The 20,999-nt window shown below is 33.1% G+C and overlaps 2 protein-coding genes across 4 annotated transcripts; both read right to left on the bottom strand.

Annotated features, from left to right (window-relative positions):
* Positions 1 to 1,044: 1,044 nt before the first annotated feature.
* On the bottom strand, positions 1,045 to 6,102 carry LOC140881285 (protein COFACTOR ASSEMBLY OF COMPLEX C SUBUNIT B CCB4, chloroplastic). 3 transcript variants are annotated; one of them, XM_073286470.1, is made up of 10 exons: positions 5,966 to 6,102; positions 5,709 to 5,875; positions 4,609 to 4,708; positions 4,425 to 4,498; positions 3,105 to 3,289; positions 2,950 to 3,020; positions 2,268 to 2,351; positions 1,905 to 2,059; positions 1,614 to 1,821; positions 1,045 to 1,299 (listed from the first exon to the last, which is right to left on the bottom strand). In XM_073286470.1, the coding sequence occupies exons 1-8, from the start codon at positions 6,065 to 6,067 to the stop codon at positions 1,970 to 1,972; spliced, it is 873 nt and encodes a 290-aa protein (XP_073142571.1). In that variant the 5' UTR covers positions 6,068 to 6,102; the 3' UTR covers positions 1,045 to 1,299; positions 1,614 to 1,821; positions 1,905 to 1,969. The 3 variants fall into 3 exon arrangements, with proteins under 3 accessions (XP_073142571.1, XP_073142570.1, XP_073142573.1); XM_073286469.1 differs by lacking the exon at positions 1,614 to 1,821; XM_073286472.1 differs by lacking the exon at positions 1,614 to 1,821 and having other exon boundaries at positions 3,105 to 3,253.
* A 1,330-nt stretch (positions 6,103 to 7,432) lies between these two features.
* LOC140878489 (serine/threonine-protein phosphatase PP2A-2 catalytic subunit-like) lies at positions 7,433 to 10,728 on the bottom strand. The gene is made up of 6 exons (XM_073282090.1): positions 10,114 to 10,728; positions 9,298 to 9,412; positions 8,704 to 8,812; positions 8,540 to 8,617; positions 8,058 to 8,249; positions 7,433 to 7,967 (listed from the first exon to the last, which is right to left on the bottom strand). The coding sequence occupies exons 1-6, from the start codon at positions 10,364 to 10,366 to the stop codon at positions 7,794 to 7,796; spliced, it is 921 nt and encodes a 306-aa protein (XP_073138191.1). The 5' UTR covers positions 10,367 to 10,728; the 3' UTR covers positions 7,433 to 7,793.
* Between the last annotated feature and the right edge of the window lie 10,271 nt (positions 10,729 to 20,999).

Here is a 20,999-nt window from a genome sequence, read left to right as displayed (position 1 = left end):
TTACGTTGTGAGAAGAAAAAAAAAATTCTATATGATTCTTATGAAAGTGTGAGATGGGATTTTACTTGTTAATATGCTAAATTAATTAAATTCTTAAAAGTAGAAATATAATGAATACAAGTTGGAATAGTTATATATATATATATATATATTAGTAATATGGTGAAGAGAACAATGTCTTATTATTTTTATATATATAACTCATCTCATCTCAACGTTCTTCTCACTATATTATTTATTAATATATTAACTATTTATTTTACATCAATCAAATAATTATTTATTTATCTTACATCAATCAAATCATTGAATTTAAATTACTACATTACCCCTTATAAATAATATAATTTTTATTTTATTTATTGTTAAAAGGACAAAATAGTCATTTAACATTTTTATATAAAATTTAATCAAATCAAATAAACTATAATCTATCAATCGAATTCAATATTATTTTAACTATCATTTCTTATTTATTTTTTATTAAATTATATTATTTATCTATGTATTACTTATATCATCACTCAAACCAAACAGTTCTTAATAGTACATGATTATTTCTAATCAAATCATTAAAATTCGATTATATATCTTTTTATCACAAAATTCAATAATATTTGTATTGGGGAAATTACATTTTTTAAAGAATGAAAATTACATATTTGGGCTTATAAATGACGTGTTTTATTTTTTGTTCTATTGTCGGTAAATTTAGTTTTTAGTCTATCAACTATCATTTTTTTAATGATTTAATCAGTTAAATGGAGTGTTAACGTATATGTCGTCAATCTCTATAATCACGTCAACATTTTCATTTTCTTTGTGCTCCAATTAAAAATGACTAAAATGGGAAAAAACAAATCCAAATTAATGGACTAAGAGCATAAATTAAATAATAATAAGATAAAAAAAATGAAAATATACAAGTGACCAAAAATATAATTTTCCCTTTCTATATTCATTGCTTCAACCCCACCAGGCCACCATGACCATGAGGCGCACATCTCTTTAATGTATCAAAACTGAAAATCACAAGGCACCATATAAGGCCAAGATATTCCATTTTTCTTCATTTCTCATCAAGAGACAGAAGTAATGAGTGGAAATCTCATAACTTTATATTTCAAACAAGTATGTTCGTTGGATACGCAAATCAGGTATTTACAGTTGCATCAACTAGAAAATCTAGGAGTTGTGTGGCCCAAGTGATTCGTCGAGCCAATCCTTGTAAAATCACCAGACACCCTTTATCAGGCAGAAATAACATCTTCATCCATAAGCTGAACAGCGGCTGATAACCTGAAAATATTCAACGTATATTTTAAAAATCCACTTTTCCCATCACATTAAATCAACCCCTAGATGGATACAGAATATGGAATGCTAAAACGTTATTGCTGAGTATTTTGTTGCAAATCTATAAATCAAGATCCAACTGTAACTACAAGCAGAGCAGCAGTGAAACAGCAGTGGACTATATTTAGAACTACTCACTAAGATGGGATGACTTACTATATTGGACAAGTAGTCAGCTACAATAGACGATTTCTTTGTAATTACTGTCGTATAACTGTAGAATTGTAAATATGTCATGGGTACAACAAAAAGCATACACGTTTGAGGGAAAACATCGAAGTATGTGATTCGATTCCATCTATCCTTTTCTCGGCCTTCTCCTCTTCTCCTGCTATGCTTTTCCTAGAGCTAGAAAATTTCATCAATCCTTCTCTCAGCCTTCTTCCCCTCTTCTCCTGCTATGCTTTTCCTTCTAAATTATTTTCTTCTCTCCATTTCTGTTCCATTCTTTGAAATTTTCTAGCTCTAGAAGAGTGTGATTATGATATGATATCATGAATCCTACAATTGTGGCACAAGTTTGAATTATAACTGATGGAATAAAGTACCTTGAATGTGAACTTCGCTTCAGGCATCATACGAAGACTTGGAATTTGGTGCTGTGGTGATCGTTTTAACTTTTTGGTTGTACTGTTAATGGTGTCTCGCTTGACACTTTTTCAAGTGTAGCATCTAATTTCTCTCCAATTAAAGTGATCCATGCCTGAAATTAATCAAGAATGAGACATAAAATTAAATCAGTTCACGGATGGAAACTAATGGAAGAAAACAAGGGCAAGTTGTATGAATCAAAGCAATAAATTCTTGAGAAAGAGAAGCATTCAGAATATACAAAAAATTTGAAGGAAACATAGATTAAAATACTTGATCTGGCAATCAACAGAAATAGGCATTTGTCACAAAAAAGAAACCTGGTCTGATGTAGTGAATCCCCGGATCGTGTCGCCTCCAACTACTGCAAGTCCTTTGTCTCCAAGAGGTTGCAAGATAACCGCCTAACAACATAACAATTTCCCAAGACATTATTTCCATAAAACTGGATCTTACACAGGAAAGAATATTGTGCATGCCCATGAACTAACATAATGAATTACGTAATAAGGAAGTGCTAATAGAGTAAATGTAGAAATATTGATCGTGCATACCTTCTGAACAGACAACTTTGAGAACAGTAGGGAAGAAAACTGAGGGGATGGTTTACAAGAAGATGGGATACCGGTCGAGGGAGAGGGGTAGTCGGCCCCTTCATGTACAATCTTTTCAAGATTGATATATTTCCCACAGATATATTAACATCCCAGGTTAAAAAAAATCTTGGTCCCCCTCCCTATGATGAGTAGCAAATGAACGGTTTCTTAGATAAAACATGCACAAAAGCCTCGGTACAAAATTGATAGGGTGAAGATACCCTTTCTGCTTGGGTAAGTGGGTCGTGTCTTAACTGCTGAATAACCATTTTATAAAGATTGATTATTGACTAAAATCATATAAAGAGTTGATAATTTGTTACGACCATATTAAAAGTTGATACTAAACAACACATATAGACTTTATAGAAGGGCTGATGGGGTTCTACTTAAAAAACATACGCACCTGCGTGTTTGAAGGTAGAAATGGAAGCTCGGACTTCCCAGGATATAGAGATAAGTTGGCCAAGTAACTTTCTGGAATGTACAATAAAATGTGTCATTCAAAACTAAATCAACTAAAATCTGTAGAAAGCTAAGGTGTAAACATAAAGATCTCACGTGATCCAGATCTCACAGCACCACTATAAAGTGATCCTTGCATCAGTTTCTCCACATCTACAACTACGGCTTCACTTCCATTAGTGTAATTTTTTTCAGCAAACCCTATTTGCAAAATGAAGATGCCATCATATATGACAACTAATGACCTGCAGCATGTAACATCTGATAGAGACTCCCACACCCTGGCAATGATATCAGAAGCTATCGCATCAATCTTATTTTCTGAATATAGCAAACAATAATTGTTTTCAGCTCTGAGGTAAATGTAACTGTTTATGATTAGATTCTATTTTACAACATCTATGAAAAATGAAACTGTACCATCTCTCTGTCTTAAATCTTAATAGAAATATAATTTTCAATGCTCCATAGGTTCTCAGTGAATTGAAAGCGAACATATTTTCCTATCAATGAATGTAAACATAAAGATATAATTCTCACAATAATTTATATACAATAAAAATAAAAATGTTTCATAGCAATATAAGATGTAAATCATCAGAAAACTTCAGCGAAAATAAGGAAAACAAAGTGTGATGACAGAATATGGATTTTAACTTATAAATTGTAGAGTTTAAAAGCAGCACACTGATTATCAGCTTCAAATTCAGGATTTCCAAGAAAAACAATTATTTTAATATAGTTGATAGCCAAATTAGAATCAGATTAGTAAAGCGAACTTATGAAGTCCATCTCCTATCTAGTTCAGCAACAAAACATGACTATACTGGCAAGTTTTAATAGAATTGATAGAGTAAAATAGAAAAATATCAAGGAAAATAATAATAACAACAAAAACAACGACAAAAATAATAGAAAAAAGTAATAACATCATAATAATTGAAGATGTAGACTTTGAGGGGAAAAAAGGTTTTTTTAAAAGCCAAATGAGGAACAAAGGCTTCCAAGAGGGTAAGGAATGACAAATAATACTTGAAATGTTTTTTTGCTTTTCTTTTTTCTAATCACAATATTTTCAAATCCAACCATCTTTAAAAAAAAGGATAACGTGTTAAATGAAATCTCATCAAATTCAAATTCCATTTTCCAAACTATTACAATGGTAATTTGTACCAGATTTACTCGAGTCCCACCAAATCCTAGGTTGCCAAACAAAGGGTAAGTATTTTAATTGTTGATTAACTAAACATCAATTAGAATGCTCTAAGTGGTATCCACTACAAAACAGATAGATCATCAAGTATCTGGGAAAAATTAATCAAGTAAAAGCTTTCGATAGACGTTTGCTTAAAAAAGTAGAAAGATGGAGAGACACATGTCCTCATGGAAGTCTACTAGTTGCTTAAAGATCAATACCAGAGTAACTCAGAAACAACTGAATCAGGTAGATGATTCGACATTCTTCGGCACTCTACCCCATCAGGATTGACCTAAAATCAAAATATCATCACAGAAATGTGCTTCATTCATTCAAATTAAAACCAAACGACAAATACTGATAAAAATGTATAACAACGTCATGCATAAAATGTTTCCTTACCACAGATATATATTTTAGACGAATTGAGAGCCATACAAGGCCATTCAAAATATTAGTCACAGCCAAACCAAGTGCCAGCAGATCTGCTCTAGATTGCGAACTGCCAGAAACAGAAAAACGAAAACGTCTACAAGCCATATCTACGACATTCATACTCAAGCTGTAATATATGATTCAGAGATGTAGGTGTCAATCTCTGTAATATATGTAAAATATAACATTACTGCAGCCTGCAGGGACTTCAGAGGGAAATTCGCCACCATTGATTTCTTCACAACCTTGGTTCTTCCATATACCCATCTCTTTTTTAATATTCATTTTGCATATACCTGTTTCTCAAATTTAAGTTGTAAATATGTCTGCATTCAGTGAAATCCCATGCACATTTCCCTGGATACCATTGATAACACCATGCTAAGTATATGGCAAACTATGACCAGGTAGAAACTTCCCTTAACCTTGGCAAATGTCACTAGTAAAAAGCAATTAATTGTCGAAAGAAAAGCTGAAACTTTCAAATTGAAGAACTTGTCATGTACTCCATATCACTTGGTGGGAATTAAAATCTTTTTCGAGGCACTTAGGCAGAAACTTAGGCAATAGCTGGGTGCATTATTCCTAAGTGTTTCCGTTCTCCCAAACATACATCTCATTACCTACATACATTTTCTAAAACATTTTCCTGAAACATGCATGCCTTGCCGGTGTTAACATAAACTTTTCAGAAATATTTCATATAATTCGTCAGGTGTGACTGGTCTTGCTCTCCCAAAATGATAATGAATCATGCCCTCGAAGTCCAATTTCATTGATTACACAAATATTCCCCAAGTACACCTAATTTTATCCGTAAATCTCAGCTCTAATCCTCTTGCCATAAACAGGTTTGTGAATCTCATCCTTGGCTCAACCATACCAATTCATCGTCATCTCATCTGGCTCAATCATATTCATCCTGAAATATCACTAATCAATTCCCCGAACTGCGCCAATTCCCAAACAAACCTAAGAAGTCAAAACACTTCCTTCCCACATTACTTCTTAGAAAGAAATAACAGCAGACAGCAAACTACACAGAATCTGATAGGTTAATGTACTACCTGCTGGCATCAGCGACAGGAGCAATGCCCGATACAGTTCGATTAAAAAGAACGGCCAATATAGATACGCCACCAACGTATATCGGCAAGCTCCGCACAAGGTCATCGTTTTTCGACACCCATTCGGACACCCATTCCCTCTTTGGCTTCGGCCCTCTATACCCACCCTGCAGTTTTATAAAAAAAATTGCGATAAAATAGCAAAAATACATTCTATGAGCTAAAATTTGGAAACAACTGAATTGCGGAGATGGTACCTGTGGACTGAGAGAAGCCATGGTAGAGCGGCGGCGAGCTGTGAAACGGCGTCGCAGTAGGTTCGCCGGAGTAACCGAACGGAGGAGAACTCCCGCTTCCATTAGAGATATAATGCTTTCTTTTTTTTAGCCTTAGGTTCAGTTGGTTAAGCGGTAACAAAGAAAGAGTTACTTGCACAAAAAGGCCACGTGAAATATGAAAAATGTACATTTTAATAAACATTTGCAACCATGATTTTATTAAAAAATTAGCACATTCGTCTCTTCAAATGAATGATAGTTGCGCACGCGCTCCTCATGCAATTGAGCAAAGATTTTTATATTTTTTTTTCACAAAATATCCCTGTGAAATATAAAAAATGCATATTTGACCCTTATAAAAATAATTTTTAAATATATTCAACCCATAATACATAATTTTTATTAAAATCCATAATCCTAAATTAAAAAGTAACATGCATGAACTTATCATTTTGATTTAATATTTTGAAACTTTTAGGTATTTAAATCTCGTTTATTTTAGAAAACAATTATATAATCATAATAAATTAAAAATTAAAATTAATAAAACTAAAAGTGTTTGTTAAATATTTTATAATTAGATTTTAATAAAAATTGTGTATTATGAGTTCAATAGATTTAAAAATTACTTTCACAGGGGTTAAATATGCATTTTTAATATTTCACAGGGGTATTTGGTGCAAAAAAAAAATCAAAATCTTTGCCCAGTCGCATGAGGGGAGCGTGCGCAACATTCACTCATTTGAAGGGCGAGTGTGCTAATTTTTTAAAAGGTCGGGGTTGAAGATGTCTATTAAAATTTCACTGGGGAAAAGTGTGCATTTTCAATATTTCACAGGGGTGTTTGGTGCAAATAACTCAAAAAAGAAAAGTATAATTTTTTTTAGAAATTGAGTCTACTATATTTTTATATATATCTTCTTTAAATTTTTTTCTCTAAAAATCTACATGCATCTACAAAAATAAAAGAGTAGCTAAAATATAAAAATTATTAATAGTATGTGTAAATATTGATCAGATAATTTTTTGCAAAATAACTTCAAATGTCTACTAAAAACAAATGATTATAAGCCAAAATATTGATCAATTAATTTTTCAATCAACCGAAGTACACCAATCAGTTAAAATTTGGAAAAAAAATTACTTAAAAAAATAATATATTTTGATTTTCATTATTGTTTGCCATTCAGAAAATATAAAAAAATAAACAAACACACATTTGAATTATAAAAGCATTGTCCAAACACATACTTTAATTACTTATTTATTATTTATTTTTTGAATTTGAAAATATTTTTAAAATACACATCCAAACATCGTCTTAATAATTCATACCCGAATCGAAAAGATCAGGTCACCTTTCATATCCTGCCCGTTTTAATCATAATCAATGATTCTCAAACAAATAAGAATGAAATAAGTTGAACAAAAACAAAGTAATTAGTGCCATCAATTCTAGGATAACCCAAAGAAGGCAAGTCAAAGAACACTATTCAGTTCAATGAAATTATGATCAGTTGTCAGAATAAAAAGGCAAACTACTTTCTCCATCCTTTTTAAATTACACAAACACACAATACTATCATGTCACTTTTTAATTCTATTTTCTGAGGGGGAAAGAAAGGAATATACAACCCAAAAAATCCCCCGTCACCATTACTTCTCTGGAGTATTTGAGTGAACTCCCAATAGAAAGAAGAATGATGAAGAAAATCACTCTCCAGCAAACGATTACTAGTCTCTTAACGCGCATCTGCAGTGACAACTGCAAACGCTTGTTACAAACGGCTGAAAAGAGGTCCCGGGTTCACAAAAAATAATCTGGAGTTTTGCGCGTCATATCAGGTTCGATCTGCCGAGGAGCTGGGTCAAACTGGAGGAAGTTCTGATCCATGTTCTCCCCAATTTCGAGTATGGCAGCCATATTCCCACAGCGATAACAATAGTTTGGTGCGCTAAAAACTGTTACTACGTTCTTGTCCTATAAATAAATGAAAGGGATAAATGAGTGATAAAACTGTTGTTAGAAATGAAGGGTGATTTGATGGTGTGATTCAGATGAATAGCATACCTGGCACCAATTGAAGCCCTCCATGACAAGCTGGTGAGCTCTTGAAATGAGGGAGAGGCCGTTGGTGTGGTTAAATTGAGCAGCGATATCTTGACCAAAAGTGTATCCAGCGCCACGGGGTGATATGCCCCAACCACAGCGATCATCCGGATCAGACCATAAGAGATCGCACATAGGTCCTTCATGTGGAACCTACAAGCCAATCAACATGCATGTTGATCAAGAAAATGTTTTGGACCATACTCGCAACGCACAGAAGGAGCGTAAGATTATAAGAAGGCATTATCTTAGCCACAAACAAAAATAGCAATAACAGGAGAACAAAAGTAGCAATAACAGGAGAAGGCACAGGGACCAACAAAATATCAACTCCAAACCCCCATCGTCTCACACAACCCAGGACAAATATGCTAAAAACAGGTAATACTATACATGTACCAGAGAGATAATAAAGGCGCGAGTGACAAAAAAAATCGACGTACCTCCTGTATACGGTCCAAAGCTCGGATATTGTCTAGTGTATCAAGAGATGGTGAGAGACCTCCATGCAAACAAAATATCTAGAAGGAAGCAATGCAATACATCAGACAAAGTTATTCCATTGACGAAATCAAAATGGAGGAGTAATGCAACTTATAATCCACACCTGACTCTCAATTAGTGCAGTCAGGGGTAGATAATCAAAAAGATCCGTGAAATGCTTCCAGACGTTGGCATTGCCATACTTTCTCAAGCATTCATCGTAGAACCCATAACTAGCAAGCGAAAGAATTGAATTAGTAAACCTGGAAATGATCAGATTACGCAGAACAGAGTATTCAAAATTTGGAAATGCTCAAGAACATAAATAACTTTAATTTTCCATCTAAAAACATTTAGTGAGCAAATCTGATATCTAGGAAAAAGTTCTTTTCATCTAAGATTTCTAAAATGATGCCCATTTTATCCATCAATTTCGGGTTACAGCGTGAATTGTGCAGCTTTTCATTACGTTTTGATGTGTTCATACCAATTGAATATATGACTTATTTTGCTAATGATAAAGACAGTAATTGCCAGTCTTTTAAAAATACAGAAAGGATGAACAACGTGCTTCATACAGCACCACTGTGTCAGTAACATATTTTATCCAGTATAAGCAAAAGACAGTGTAGCAAACTGGTAAGCATATGAGGGTAATTTATGCCACTTCAAAGGATATCTATCATTAAGAGCATATGGGAGAAAGTAGAGGTCTTACACTTGAGTGATTTGCCGACTCTCATGATTCCCTCTAAGAATAGTAATTCTATCTCTATAACGAACTTTTAAAGCAACTAAAAGCGTAACGGTCTCCACTGAGTAGTACCCACGGTCTGCGTCACATAACATGTATTATTAGAGAACTGCTACGATGGCCTTTCTATCATGCCATTGCCAGCTAATTAATAGAACTATATTTTATAAAGAAACCATAAATATTGCTCATCACCAAGGATCAAACAGATGCAAGCCACAAGGATACACAAGACAAAATCCATATCAGTGAAGCATGACTCAATAATTGCGACAAAACTCAAACGCCTAACAAAGGTCACATGGGCATGGAGGTGTTAAAAGCTTCCGTCGATATTCAAGAAAAGCTCCAAAAATTGCATGTCTATGGCGTCACTACTGTAGCAAAGCCAGTTGAATTCCGTAAAAGAGCTAAGGAATCAGCTCTCATTCACACCTCATTGGTTTTTCTTCCAGAATATATATCCCCGGAAAATCTAGGCATCACAATTTAATGCCCATAATTCAGTTTCACTTCCCACATGAAAATACATCAATTATCCAATTTCTAATTCTGGCATAGAATAGAAACATCAAGTGTAAAGTAAAGAAAACTATTGATTTTCCCAAAGCACCAACGATGGGCACTTACAAACAAGAAGAAAACCCATCTACGATTTCTCCAAGTTACAAAAATCAGCTAAAACTCCCTACAGATCCAGTTCTGATGCATCAAACAAATAACAAAAATAAAGATACGCTTTTCTTCCATAAAATTGCCCAAAAGCCATGTAAAACTCACCAACATAGTCTCCCATGAAGAGGTAATTAGTATCGGGAGCGTTTCCACCAATTCGAAAAAGCTCGATCAGATCGTAAAACTGTCCGTGAATATCGCCGCACACTGTCACGGGGCATTTCACCGGCTGCACGTTCCATTCCTCCACTAAAATTGCTCGCGCTTGCTCGCACAGAGACTTCACATCGGCCTCCGATAGCGGCTTGCACTCCATCAACTGCTCTATTTGCCTATCCAAATCCCCATGACCAGGCATTTTCTGTATAGTTATTATCGAAAACAAACAAGCCCTCTTTTTGTTGCTCGAATTTCAAACCTTTAGATCTGAAAATTGACTTCGAACTCAAATTTAAATTTACAAAAATATAAAAAAACAAAAAGGGACTCCAGATCACCGCAGATCTGGATTTGAGAGACTTATGACAAAATTCGGCGTAAGCTTCATCGTCGGTCTCAGTAATCGAGATTCTTCTGAGAATCAATTCACCATAATCAACAGATTAATCGATGAAACTTCGAGGAAATTTTCCGCCGATATCACGTGTGGTAAAATTTGGCGGAGGGAAGAAAATGAGATGAAGAAATGGTAAAATGCCAAATGAAACTTATATTAAATGAAATGCAAGAAGAAAAAGTCGGATTTCTCTAGCTATTTTATTTCACGCTCAGTGTGTGTTTGTTGAGTGCATTTAAGTTGGAGAATCTTGATCTAATGGAAGCCCTAACATCCTTGTCCAGTAGGCCTGCGCAATATATAACTACCCTTTAGGACGATCTATTAGGGAGTGTCTCTTTAAGGTAGGGATTCTGAGTGGGATGTGACTAACTAGGAAAGATATAAAGATCGGGGTTAAATTTTTTTTTTTAATTTTTGTCACTGAAGTTGGAGAAATTTGGGATATAATATTTGTTATGGTCAAATAAACAACAAATATGGTCTAAAAAAGAGGATGAATAGATTGTTTTTACAAATTTGCTTGACTTATAAAAATTGTCTTCACCATGAATTGATTCTAAGTTATCAAACTTCAAATCTACTTGATATATATTTTACGTGGTAACGATTTCAAGTTGTTTGAGTTAATTCTAACAAATGTAAGATCAACCCACATACATGAACACCTCGGATAATCAATAAATAAATAGTGAAATAAATGCGATATAGGTAAATGACACGTGACTTTTAAAGTAGTTCAAGGAAAGCTTCATTCTACCTTTGTTCTTCTTCGAAATGGAAAGAATACATTAGATATTGACCCAATCAGATGAATTATACATCAACTCAATGACATGATCAGATTATAGAACATGACAATTTAAAAAAACATGTTTTTACGTCTAGATCACACAATGAGACAATGTATACAACTCAGTACAATGTCTAGTATATAGCTCATGGAAAGAATACACTAGATATCGACCTAACCAGATAAATTATACCTCAACTCAATGACATGATCAGATCATACAACACGACGATTTAAACAGAGACAACATGTTTTCACGTCCAAATCACACAACAGGACAATATACACAACTCAGTACAATGTCTAGTATATAGCTGGACGATTTATGGGTTAGGACTTAGCGAAGTTATAAAGGGTGTTACATTGCTCTGACAAGTCATACAAGATAATACACTGAAAATAATCCAAGAATTTGGATTAGTTAAGAAGCCTCTAATTATGTAAATATATCTTTCGATGTTCGGACACATTGTTCTTATGTTATCTCGTTTTCAACTTATTATCTTTTCTTGACGCCATCTATTGAACTTCTATCATCATCATCGATTAAATGACCCAAAAGTTGGAATTTATAAAGTTTTAATCTCCAATGGTCGAATTGAAATCATCTTATATTTCAAGACTAGTTTTATAACGTAATTTGGCAGAAAGTTGTGACCACACACAAAAAATCCTACGTTCTAAGTTTGAGAGAACACCGGAGAAGGCTTGAAGGTTTGAAGCTTTGAAGTGCATATATGTTGTAGACAAGATATCGTTAAAACACGCTTCAAAAGTAATCCATATTCATTGTAATTAATTAGTTCGTGTTAAATACGTAGAACAAATTATGATCCTGTTTTTGATACATGTTGATATCATTACACGATTTTATGATTTCAAAAAAAAAAAAAGAGTCATGTCCACAAGTCCACAGATGCGACTGTTTCAAGCATGATTATTGGAACTCCATGATCGTCTCGAGTAAACTAGCATTTCCAAGCATCTGAACACATTTTTCATTCTCAATACATACAAATCAAGGCTATTCAACATGTCGAGGAAGCGTGTCTCTGCTCATACATTTCGAGCAAACGTTAAATGTCAATAACATTGGGTTTTCTCAAGTATTGTGCCCATATACGTCAATATCACACATCGGTAGAAGTTGAACAAGAATTCGATGAAGTTTTTTCAGCTACTCGTAGGTACTCATCGTAATGATTGGCAGGTGCTACATACTCCAGTTGATGGATAGTACATTTCTGAGGTGGCTACAAATCTTTTTTTCCTATTTCATCAACCCTCAATTGTAAATATTCAAAATAATTTTGCATGGCTATGACTATGCAAAGAAATAACTCTCTTCGCATAAGAATCATTGCCGAAAAACTTCACTATGAAATATTGTTGCATCACCGAAGTAATCATTGAGAAGATAAGCATGTTCGACTTCCCAATCTTGATTCAGATGCTTACTTTTACTGTTTGCTGAAAATACTTTGAGCTACCTCAAGTAGCATTTATTGTTGTTGAAATATAAACAAAATCATTTTTTGTCTGTATCATCCAATAACTCTTCTTCAAAGAGTTAAATACTCTTATCAGTGCTCAAATTATTTAGATCTTTGAAAAGTTTAGAGTATAGAATGATTATTGCAATTGATGAAAAAATGAAATCCCGTAAATTTATTCATACTAGAAAGGTGTACGTGCGTTGACCGTGAATGAATATATGATGAAAACATGATTATGAAATATGTTCATGTAAATGTTAAAATAAAACCACTAAAATATTGTTGAATTCAATATCATTTATGCTTATGCTAAATTTATAACCTCTTATGGATTTTTTTTTATCTTTCTCTATTTGTGTTTTAGAATTATATATTCTATATAGTTAATTTTGTATAAAAATATTTTTTTGTAAATTAATATTGATGAATATTAATTTCCATTAAACATGATATGAATCGAATAAATAAGTGTACTAAAACACATATTTATAAAGATAATACATTAAATAATCTATATATATGTGTTTTTTAAAGATGAAATAATCATAAGTAAAATATTAATATCTAATAATGCTAATAAATTGTCTCTATAATTCATATTTATTATAAGAATTATCTCATACGTTAAGTTCTAGATATATAGTAATATTTCATTTATTTTTTAAATGTCTCGTTAATTTTTTTATGAATAAAATTGAAAGTAAATAAAATTAATCAAATTATAGAATGTAAATAAAAATTAAAAAAATTTACAAAAGAGTAATTAAAATTCATCTCCTCAATGCCCAGTTTCATTGTATAGGCACTGTGAAAAAAGAGAAAAAAAATATTTTTTGATCTTATGTTTGTTTGTTTGTTTGTTTGTTTTTTTTTTTTTTTTGCAATTTTGGTCTTCTATGTTATCAAATATCTGGTGTAGTCCGCTATATTTTTTTGTTGTTAAAATTTTAGTCTTTTTTTCGACCGGAAGCTGACATGGAACCAATACAATGATGATGTCATGCTGATGTTTACTGTGCCATCTCAGCACTCCCAATGAAAAATGACTAAAATTATAAGAAAAATAAAAAATTATAGAAATAAATATGAAATTTGACAACATAGAGGGATAAAATCGCAAAGTAACAAAATTACATAACAAAATTGCAGTTTTTCCTAAAAAAAATAAAGGACATTTATTGAAGTTTTTCAAGTGAACTTATGAAAAAGTATTGTAAGCTTTGCATACTGAATGAGACATTGATAGGATCAGTTTCGGGGGGTGAGCTTGCTAGACTGATAGTGTTTGTGTCCTTGTAGCAGTTGACTCCGAATCTTTCAAGATGAGTTCAATTGAAGTTTAACAACTGAACTCTATTCTTCTCGTGTATCTATATTAATCAACCAACTTAAGTAAGTACGGAATGAGGTCGATTAACAGATTGGACCTGTTATGGACTGTATGTGATGATGAACTGAAAGTAAGAACGCTAAAGTATGTTTATGGATGTTTGGATATTTCAACAACTTCTACGTCATCCCTTCTTCCATTTCGAAAGGATTCACTTAGAAGACTTTGATTATTACAATAAACTTGCAACAGATCACTCCAATACAAGGACTTTCACACACTGCATATCCTAAAACTCCTAGAAACACTTCAAGGACACAGTTCACGACTGCTCCTTGTTACAACGAGGTTTACAGCACCTTAACTGATCACATTGATACATCAATATTTGCAACACAACAATTAGCACTTGATTGGTCTTCTAATCACATAAGTTTGCTAGTGTTTCTTTAGCTTGCTTGATTATTATCTTCAGTAAGCGTTTCTTTCCTCGACTTATTGTATATGGGTAAACTGAATGTGTTCAGTTTACCTTTTATAGTGAGAGTATACTTGCGAATGCTTTTTCAAGATGCCCGATATATATGAAATGTCCCGAGGATGGGTATTTATATTCCAACAGATAAAGGCTTTATATTGAATTCAAATCATGTTGCTGTTAGCTTGTATTTTCCGCAACATTCTCTGGCAACGTCGTAAACTGATGTATTTCTACTTTCTGCTAAATTGAATCGAGTTGTCTTCATGCTTTCAGTTGAACTCTGCTTAACTGCTCTGATGATTGATTAAGATCGATTCTTCTTAAACTGAGTGCACCCATCTCTTTTGCAATGGTCAATGGTCAACACAGTTGATGTCTCAGTTTAGCTCGTCAATTTATATCTTGCCTTTGTTTTTATTGATGTCAATTGCATAATTTAGTTTGGCGACTTTTTGAACGAATAGTTTTGTAGATATCAACACCTTGAAAGTTCCAACAGACATCAATTAAAAAATTTGATTTCTAAAATTAAAATAAAAAATTAAATAAAATCCCATATTAGGGTTTTTTTAAACATGTTTAATAAATTCAATCAAATAATTAAACACGATGCTTCCAACACTCTTGTGACCATCATCACAACTAAGGTCAATAAATTATTTTCTTTCAATAAAAATTAATTTAATAGAACTACTACCATTACATGTAAATTGAATGAGTTACATTGTACAAATAAATATATTTGATGAGAAATAGAAATAGAAATAAAATAGATTACTTTTTTATAAATATTTTCTGAAAATTATATTTTTTTAAATATTTCACAACATTTTTATGCAAATACTTTTCAAAAAGAATAAGAAACAATTAAAAGACAAATTTTATAAAGAAAATTTTAGTTTAAGAAAATAATATCATTGTTATAATAGTATACAATACTCTTCGCTATAATAGATAGATGGTAATTAATTAAAAGCCAATTAAGTTTTCTAACAATTAACATCAGAAATAGAACGTAAATAAATTATGATTATTAAATAAAAAATAATTAAAAACCAATTAAGTTTTTTAACATTTAACATCAAAAATAGAATGAAAATGAATTATAATTATTAAATAAAAAATAATAAAACAAAATATTACTTTATACAAAAATCTTGCAATTAAAAGCAAAGGAAAAAAATGAAAAATGATCTTTGAGATACCTAATAATAAGTATATTATTAATGACTGTTTTAAGCTAACAGAGGACATATTATATATTCTATATAGTTAATTTTGTATAAAAATATTTTTTTTATAAATTAATATTAACGAATATTAGTTTCCAGTGAAAATGTTATAAATCGAATAAATAAGTGTACTAAAACACATATTTATAAAAGATAATTCACTAAATAATCTATATATGTATTTTTAAGATGATGTAGTCATAAGTAAAAAAATTAATCCATAATAATGCTAATAAATTATCTCTATAATTTATATTTATTATAAAAATTATCTCATACATTAAGTTCTAGGTAGTAATATTTCATCTATTTTTTAAATATCTCGTTAATTCTTTTTTTATGAGTAAAATTGAAAATAAATAAAAATAATCAAATTATATAATGTAAATAAAAATTAGAATAATTTACAAAAGAGTACTTAAAATTCATCTTCTCAATGTTCAGTTTCATTGTATAGGCATTATAAAAAAAAATTGTTTTTTGATCTTATGTTTGTTTTTTATTTTTTTTTTCCAATTTTGGTTTTCCATATTATCAAATATCTAGTGTAGTCCGCTATTTTTTTTTTGTTGTTAAAATTTTAGTTTTTTTCGAATGGAAGCAGACATGGAACCAATACAATGATGATTTCATGCTGATGTTTAATGTGTCACCTCAATACTCTCAAGTGCAGCGAAAATTTAAAGCGTAAATAAAACACAAATAAATAATTTTGCACGAGTATAAAAACTCGCGCGGGTGCCTTATGACCAAATATCATTAGAGAAAATAAGACCAGTCTTACAAAGCAATACTAGTGATTTTACAAAAAATCAAAAAATCATAAATTTCTCAACAAGTTGAGAAATCAAACTTGCATCCTAAACAAATCAGAGTAAAAACTAATGAGATGCAACTCCCGTAGCCTAAATAGAAGAAACACAAAAAAATCTTCAACAACAAAGTTTCCACAGTGTTGTCTCTGATGTCCTCAACACGAACGGCAACACAGGGACAAGCAACAACGAAAGTTGCAAAACCTTGCTTCAGATTCTTCGAATTCTTCAATGAAATTCTTCAATCTATGCGCAGAGAATTGTACATCTGAAGTCTCTTTTTCTTGTGCGTGAAAACCTCCCTTTATAGATTAGCATCCAAGTCTTGAAGGTTTTCTTAGATAGAGTCCTACACAAATAAGAAAACAAGTTTAAGTAGGAATAAAACTCTATCAAATCTAGCAAATCATATCTTGATAATATCGAATACTTAAAATATCAATTATCTACCTTATCAAGATATAATTGATCATGACAAATATATTTCATAAGATAGTCGAAATATACACACAATATTTGCCAAATATTATAACTTGTCTAGAAAGCAAAATCTAATATTAATTAATAATTAGGACCGAGAATATTAAGGAATTAAATTCCTTTCAATATCCCCCTTTTTGCTTTCTGGACAAAACCTCGCACAAGTAAGATAAACATAAACTCCCCCTGAGTTTAAAAAATCCTTCTCCCCCTGAAGTGTTGTCTCTTGTGTTGGCAACACCAAGGATAACACGAACAATGACTTAGGGATTTTATAATTCATATAACAGAACATAAGAGGATTTAAAGGTGTGAGTCTAGTTATGATAGATTAGAACAATAAAGAACATAACTAGAGAAAACAAAAACAGTTATATTAAACAGAAAGACGAAACTAAACAACGAAGCAAAAATTAAGGAAAGATGCAAAAACTAAAACTGATCACTATCAGATTCCTCTCGATCAGTAGCTTATGCCTCTTCATCTTTTGTCCCAGATGGACCAGTTTCATCTTATTGTGCACTATCTCCCCCTGTTTGGCCAAAAATGTCAAGTTGTCTTCGACAATCAGCCAAGACCGTGCTATAAAAGGCAATGTTTTCCTGCGTTTGAGCAATCTTCTCCTCAGCACGAGTAATCAAGAGCTGAATAGTAGCAGTGGTAAATTCCAGAGGAGTAGTGATAGGCACTGTTTCTTCAGTGTTGTCACCCGTGTTGGCAACACCTGGTGCAACATCAGCAACTGCAGCAGCAGGAGTAGGAATGGCAGTCCAGGGCAAATCAATTTCACGATTTCCCTTGAGTAATCCAGCTGCAATCTTCAAAATCCCAGGTTGATCAGTTAGCTCTTCAGTGATATTGCGGATAAACCCTTGAGATTCCAAAATACCATAAATCAAAGATGGGAATGACAACTTTGTAGACTTGAGGCCTCCATCAGCAAACTGGAGTATAGCCCGAAACAGTGTCTTTCCAAAATTGAATAGAGTCCCAGTCCCTATGGCATAAAGAATGAACGTCTATGGTCTTGTGATCACTGTAGAGTTTGATGTAGGCGTCCAATTCCTCACAGCTATCTTAAGAAGGACCGAGTAGAATGAAGTAAGCTTAGCTGCAGAAAAATGGTCAGTGAATTGCTTGACCATACCACCAGTAAGAACAGAAATAACTTCATGAATGTCCGGGTAGTGTCCTTCATCCACATCGGGAGTTGAGTATAGAGAGTTGATCACGGCTGGAGTAAACTCAAACAACCTGCCCCAAAGATAAACCAAACCATACTTCGCCGAGTCTGGATCTTCAATGCTTGAAGCTAGGTTGGCGTAGAATTCCAGAATAACCCTCTTACAGTAGGGTATCACAGCAACAACTAAAGAGTAGAGCTTCCTAAGCTTTAAAAATTCAATCAAATTGTACCTGCTGTATGACTCCACATTGATGTCATTTTCATCCCACATCCCTCTGTGTACATAAAGTGACCATACAACATCAGCATCACCAGAGTAAAATTGGAGGGAGTGAGCAGCATCAACATCATATCCATTTTCAATAGTGTTGACTGTGGTGTTGACAACACCAACTGCAACACTGGCTGCACCAGCAGAAACAAACTCTTGCTACAGAGGTTCTTCATCAGCATCCATGCTGGAAACTTCATCATATTCTTCTTCTTCTTCTTCTTCTTCTTCAATATTGGCACTTTTGTCAGATGAACTTGCAACAGAGTCAGTAGAAGAGGAGGATGAAGAATAAATATCCGCATCTTGATGTGCTTTGCCCTCGGAAAATTCCTCTAACATTTCAGCATCAGGCTCATCATCATAGAGATAAGCAGAGGGAGAAATAGAGGAAGTAGCCTTACCTTGCTTAAGGCTCTCCAAAATTTGTGCCAGAGTTGCATCTTCATCAGAAGCAGTTTTCGCATGCACGGATTTAAGAGGAGCTTCTGTTTGGATTTTCACATGTGGAGTATCATCAGACGAGCTTGAATCACTTCTCTCAGAAGCAGATTCAACAATCGGAGCAGATGCAGATGCATCAGTGGAAACAAATGTTTCTTCCGCACAACAAACTCATAATCGGCATCCTCTGAATCATCACCAGAGCTGTAATCTTCTTCCGCCATGGATATGTGCGGACCCTTATAAAATCTCTTAGATTGAGTAAAGCCGGGATCATACACTGCTTGCCTTTTTGATCTGCGGACTATCGGTGGAGGAGGATGAACACGATTCAGAACAACAAAATTGGGCAAATTTTCCACATCGATCTCATTTCCAGGTTCACCGGGCATGATTGTAGCAAGTGGTATGGGTTCCACCGGAACTGGAACAATCGGCAGAGATGAATCCGTGGATGGGTTTTTTGGTGTTGCAACACTGGAGGGAACATTAGGATTCACATCACCCATCTTGCTTCGAATATCCTGTGGATCAAAGCCTACCATTGAAAAAACAATTTGGGAGTGAGATAGAGGTAGAGTTTACAGAAAAAGCAATCGGGATTAGAGAATTTTGAGAATATGATAATGCCCGATATTTACGAAAACTCATATATATAACCCCTATCACAAACGGTAATATTTTCCTAACAAATTCATAATTACACTGATTTCCTTTTCTCACCAGGTTACCAACGGTAATTTTTCCCCAACGGTCGAAAATAAAATTTGGAATTTAGAGATAAAATCCCATAAATAAGGCAATAATCCAAGATACATATTTCAGCCCAAATTTTCCAGAATTAACTCCACATCAGCTTAACTCCACTGAAACAAAAATCAATCACAAAAATTCAAATTTAGTGAATAGGGTAGTTTTTTGAATTATTTCTGTTTTGACCCTTACCCAAAAACAGATCCCTATTAGCAAAATGCATAAGCATGACCTATTTTATGTCTAAAACAGAATGTAACAAAAATAAAAATGCAATCACAAACACATGATATGTTCACAGGTATAATGTTGCCTCTCGTGTTGCAACATCATCAACAACACCAAAGTTTTTCAAAAGTATTTGGAACTTACACACTTGATTACCCTTGTTTTTAAAAAAACAATTCCAGAAGTGGTAGCCCGCGCACTAAAAAAACAGTCTTCATTGGACTCAATTAGGTAGCTTTTTCCATTTTCTTCCAATTATTTATAAAGTTTTTACATATTACATTGGTCATCAAACTTATTAAAAAACTGAACACTGAATTTGCGAAACCAGCTTTCACATGGGACATGAACATGGAATACACGTACATCCCTCAACTACTTGGTGGTTTAGTTAGAGTTCGAATTGCAAGAGCTAGCATGTACAAGAAAAATTTTGCTAAAAAACTTGGCATTAGTCGAATCACTGTAACAGAGATTAAACACTACACAACACAAAGTGAATGCAGAATGCTTAAAAACCTAAATATGCATGAAAAAAAACAGCAGTGTTGTCTGTGGTATTGTAACATCGAGGACAACACAGTCAAAGGATTATAATGCACACATGCTGATAGACCTTCGAAGGGTTGAGAATCTCTCAAAATCTAAAGATTTAGTAAAAATGTCTGCCAATTGGTTATTGGTTTCAACAAACTCCATTCGAATCATACATTTTTCTACCAAATCTTGAATAAAGTGATGACGAATGTCAATATGTTTTGTGCGTGAGTGTTGAACTGGATTCTTTGATATATCAATAGCACTCGAATTATCACAAAAACAATGGGGGTTCACTCTTAAAACCATAATCTTCAATCATTTTATTCATCCAAAGAAGTTGTGAAATTACAACTTCCGGCTGCCACATATTCAGATTCAGCAGTTG

Source organism: Henckelia pumila, chromosome 2, assembly GCF_033568475.1.
Source record: "Henckelia pumila isolate YLH828 chromosome 2, ASM3356847v2, whole genome shotgun sequence".
In the NCBI taxonomy this organism is placed as follows: domain Eukaryota; kingdom Viridiplantae; phylum Streptophyta; class Magnoliopsida; order Lamiales; family Gesneriaceae; genus Henckelia; species Henckelia pumila.
This window is presented reverse-complemented; position numbering and strand designations above follow the sequence as displayed.

Bases quoted from the DNA above. Each gene is read 5' to 3' on its own strand.
- LOC140881285 (XM_073286470.1), bottom strand. From the start codon at position 6,067: ATGGAAGCGGGAGTTCTCCTCCGTTCGGTTACTCCGGCGAACCTACTG. The intron at 5,876-5,965 runs GTACCATCTCCG...ATAAAACTGCAG, and splicing joins TGGCTTCTCTCAGTCCACAG to GGTGGGTATAGAGGGCCGAA. The intron at 2,060-2,267 runs GTTTCTTTTTTG...GATTAATTTCAG, and splicing joins GATTCACTACATCAGACCAG to GCATGGATCACTTTAATTGG.
- LOC140878489 (XM_073282090.1), bottom strand. From the start codon at position 10,366: ATGCCTGGTCATGGGGATTTGGATAGGCAAATAGAGCAGTTGATGGAG. The intron at 8,618-8,703 runs GTGTGGATTATA...GCTTCCTTCTAG, and splicing joins CTGCACTAATTGAGAGTCAG to ATATTTTGTTTGCATGGAGG. The intron at 7,968-8,057 runs GTATGCTATTCA...ATTTATTTATAG, and splicing joins AGGGCTTCAATTGGTGCCAG to GACAAGAACGTAGTAACAGT.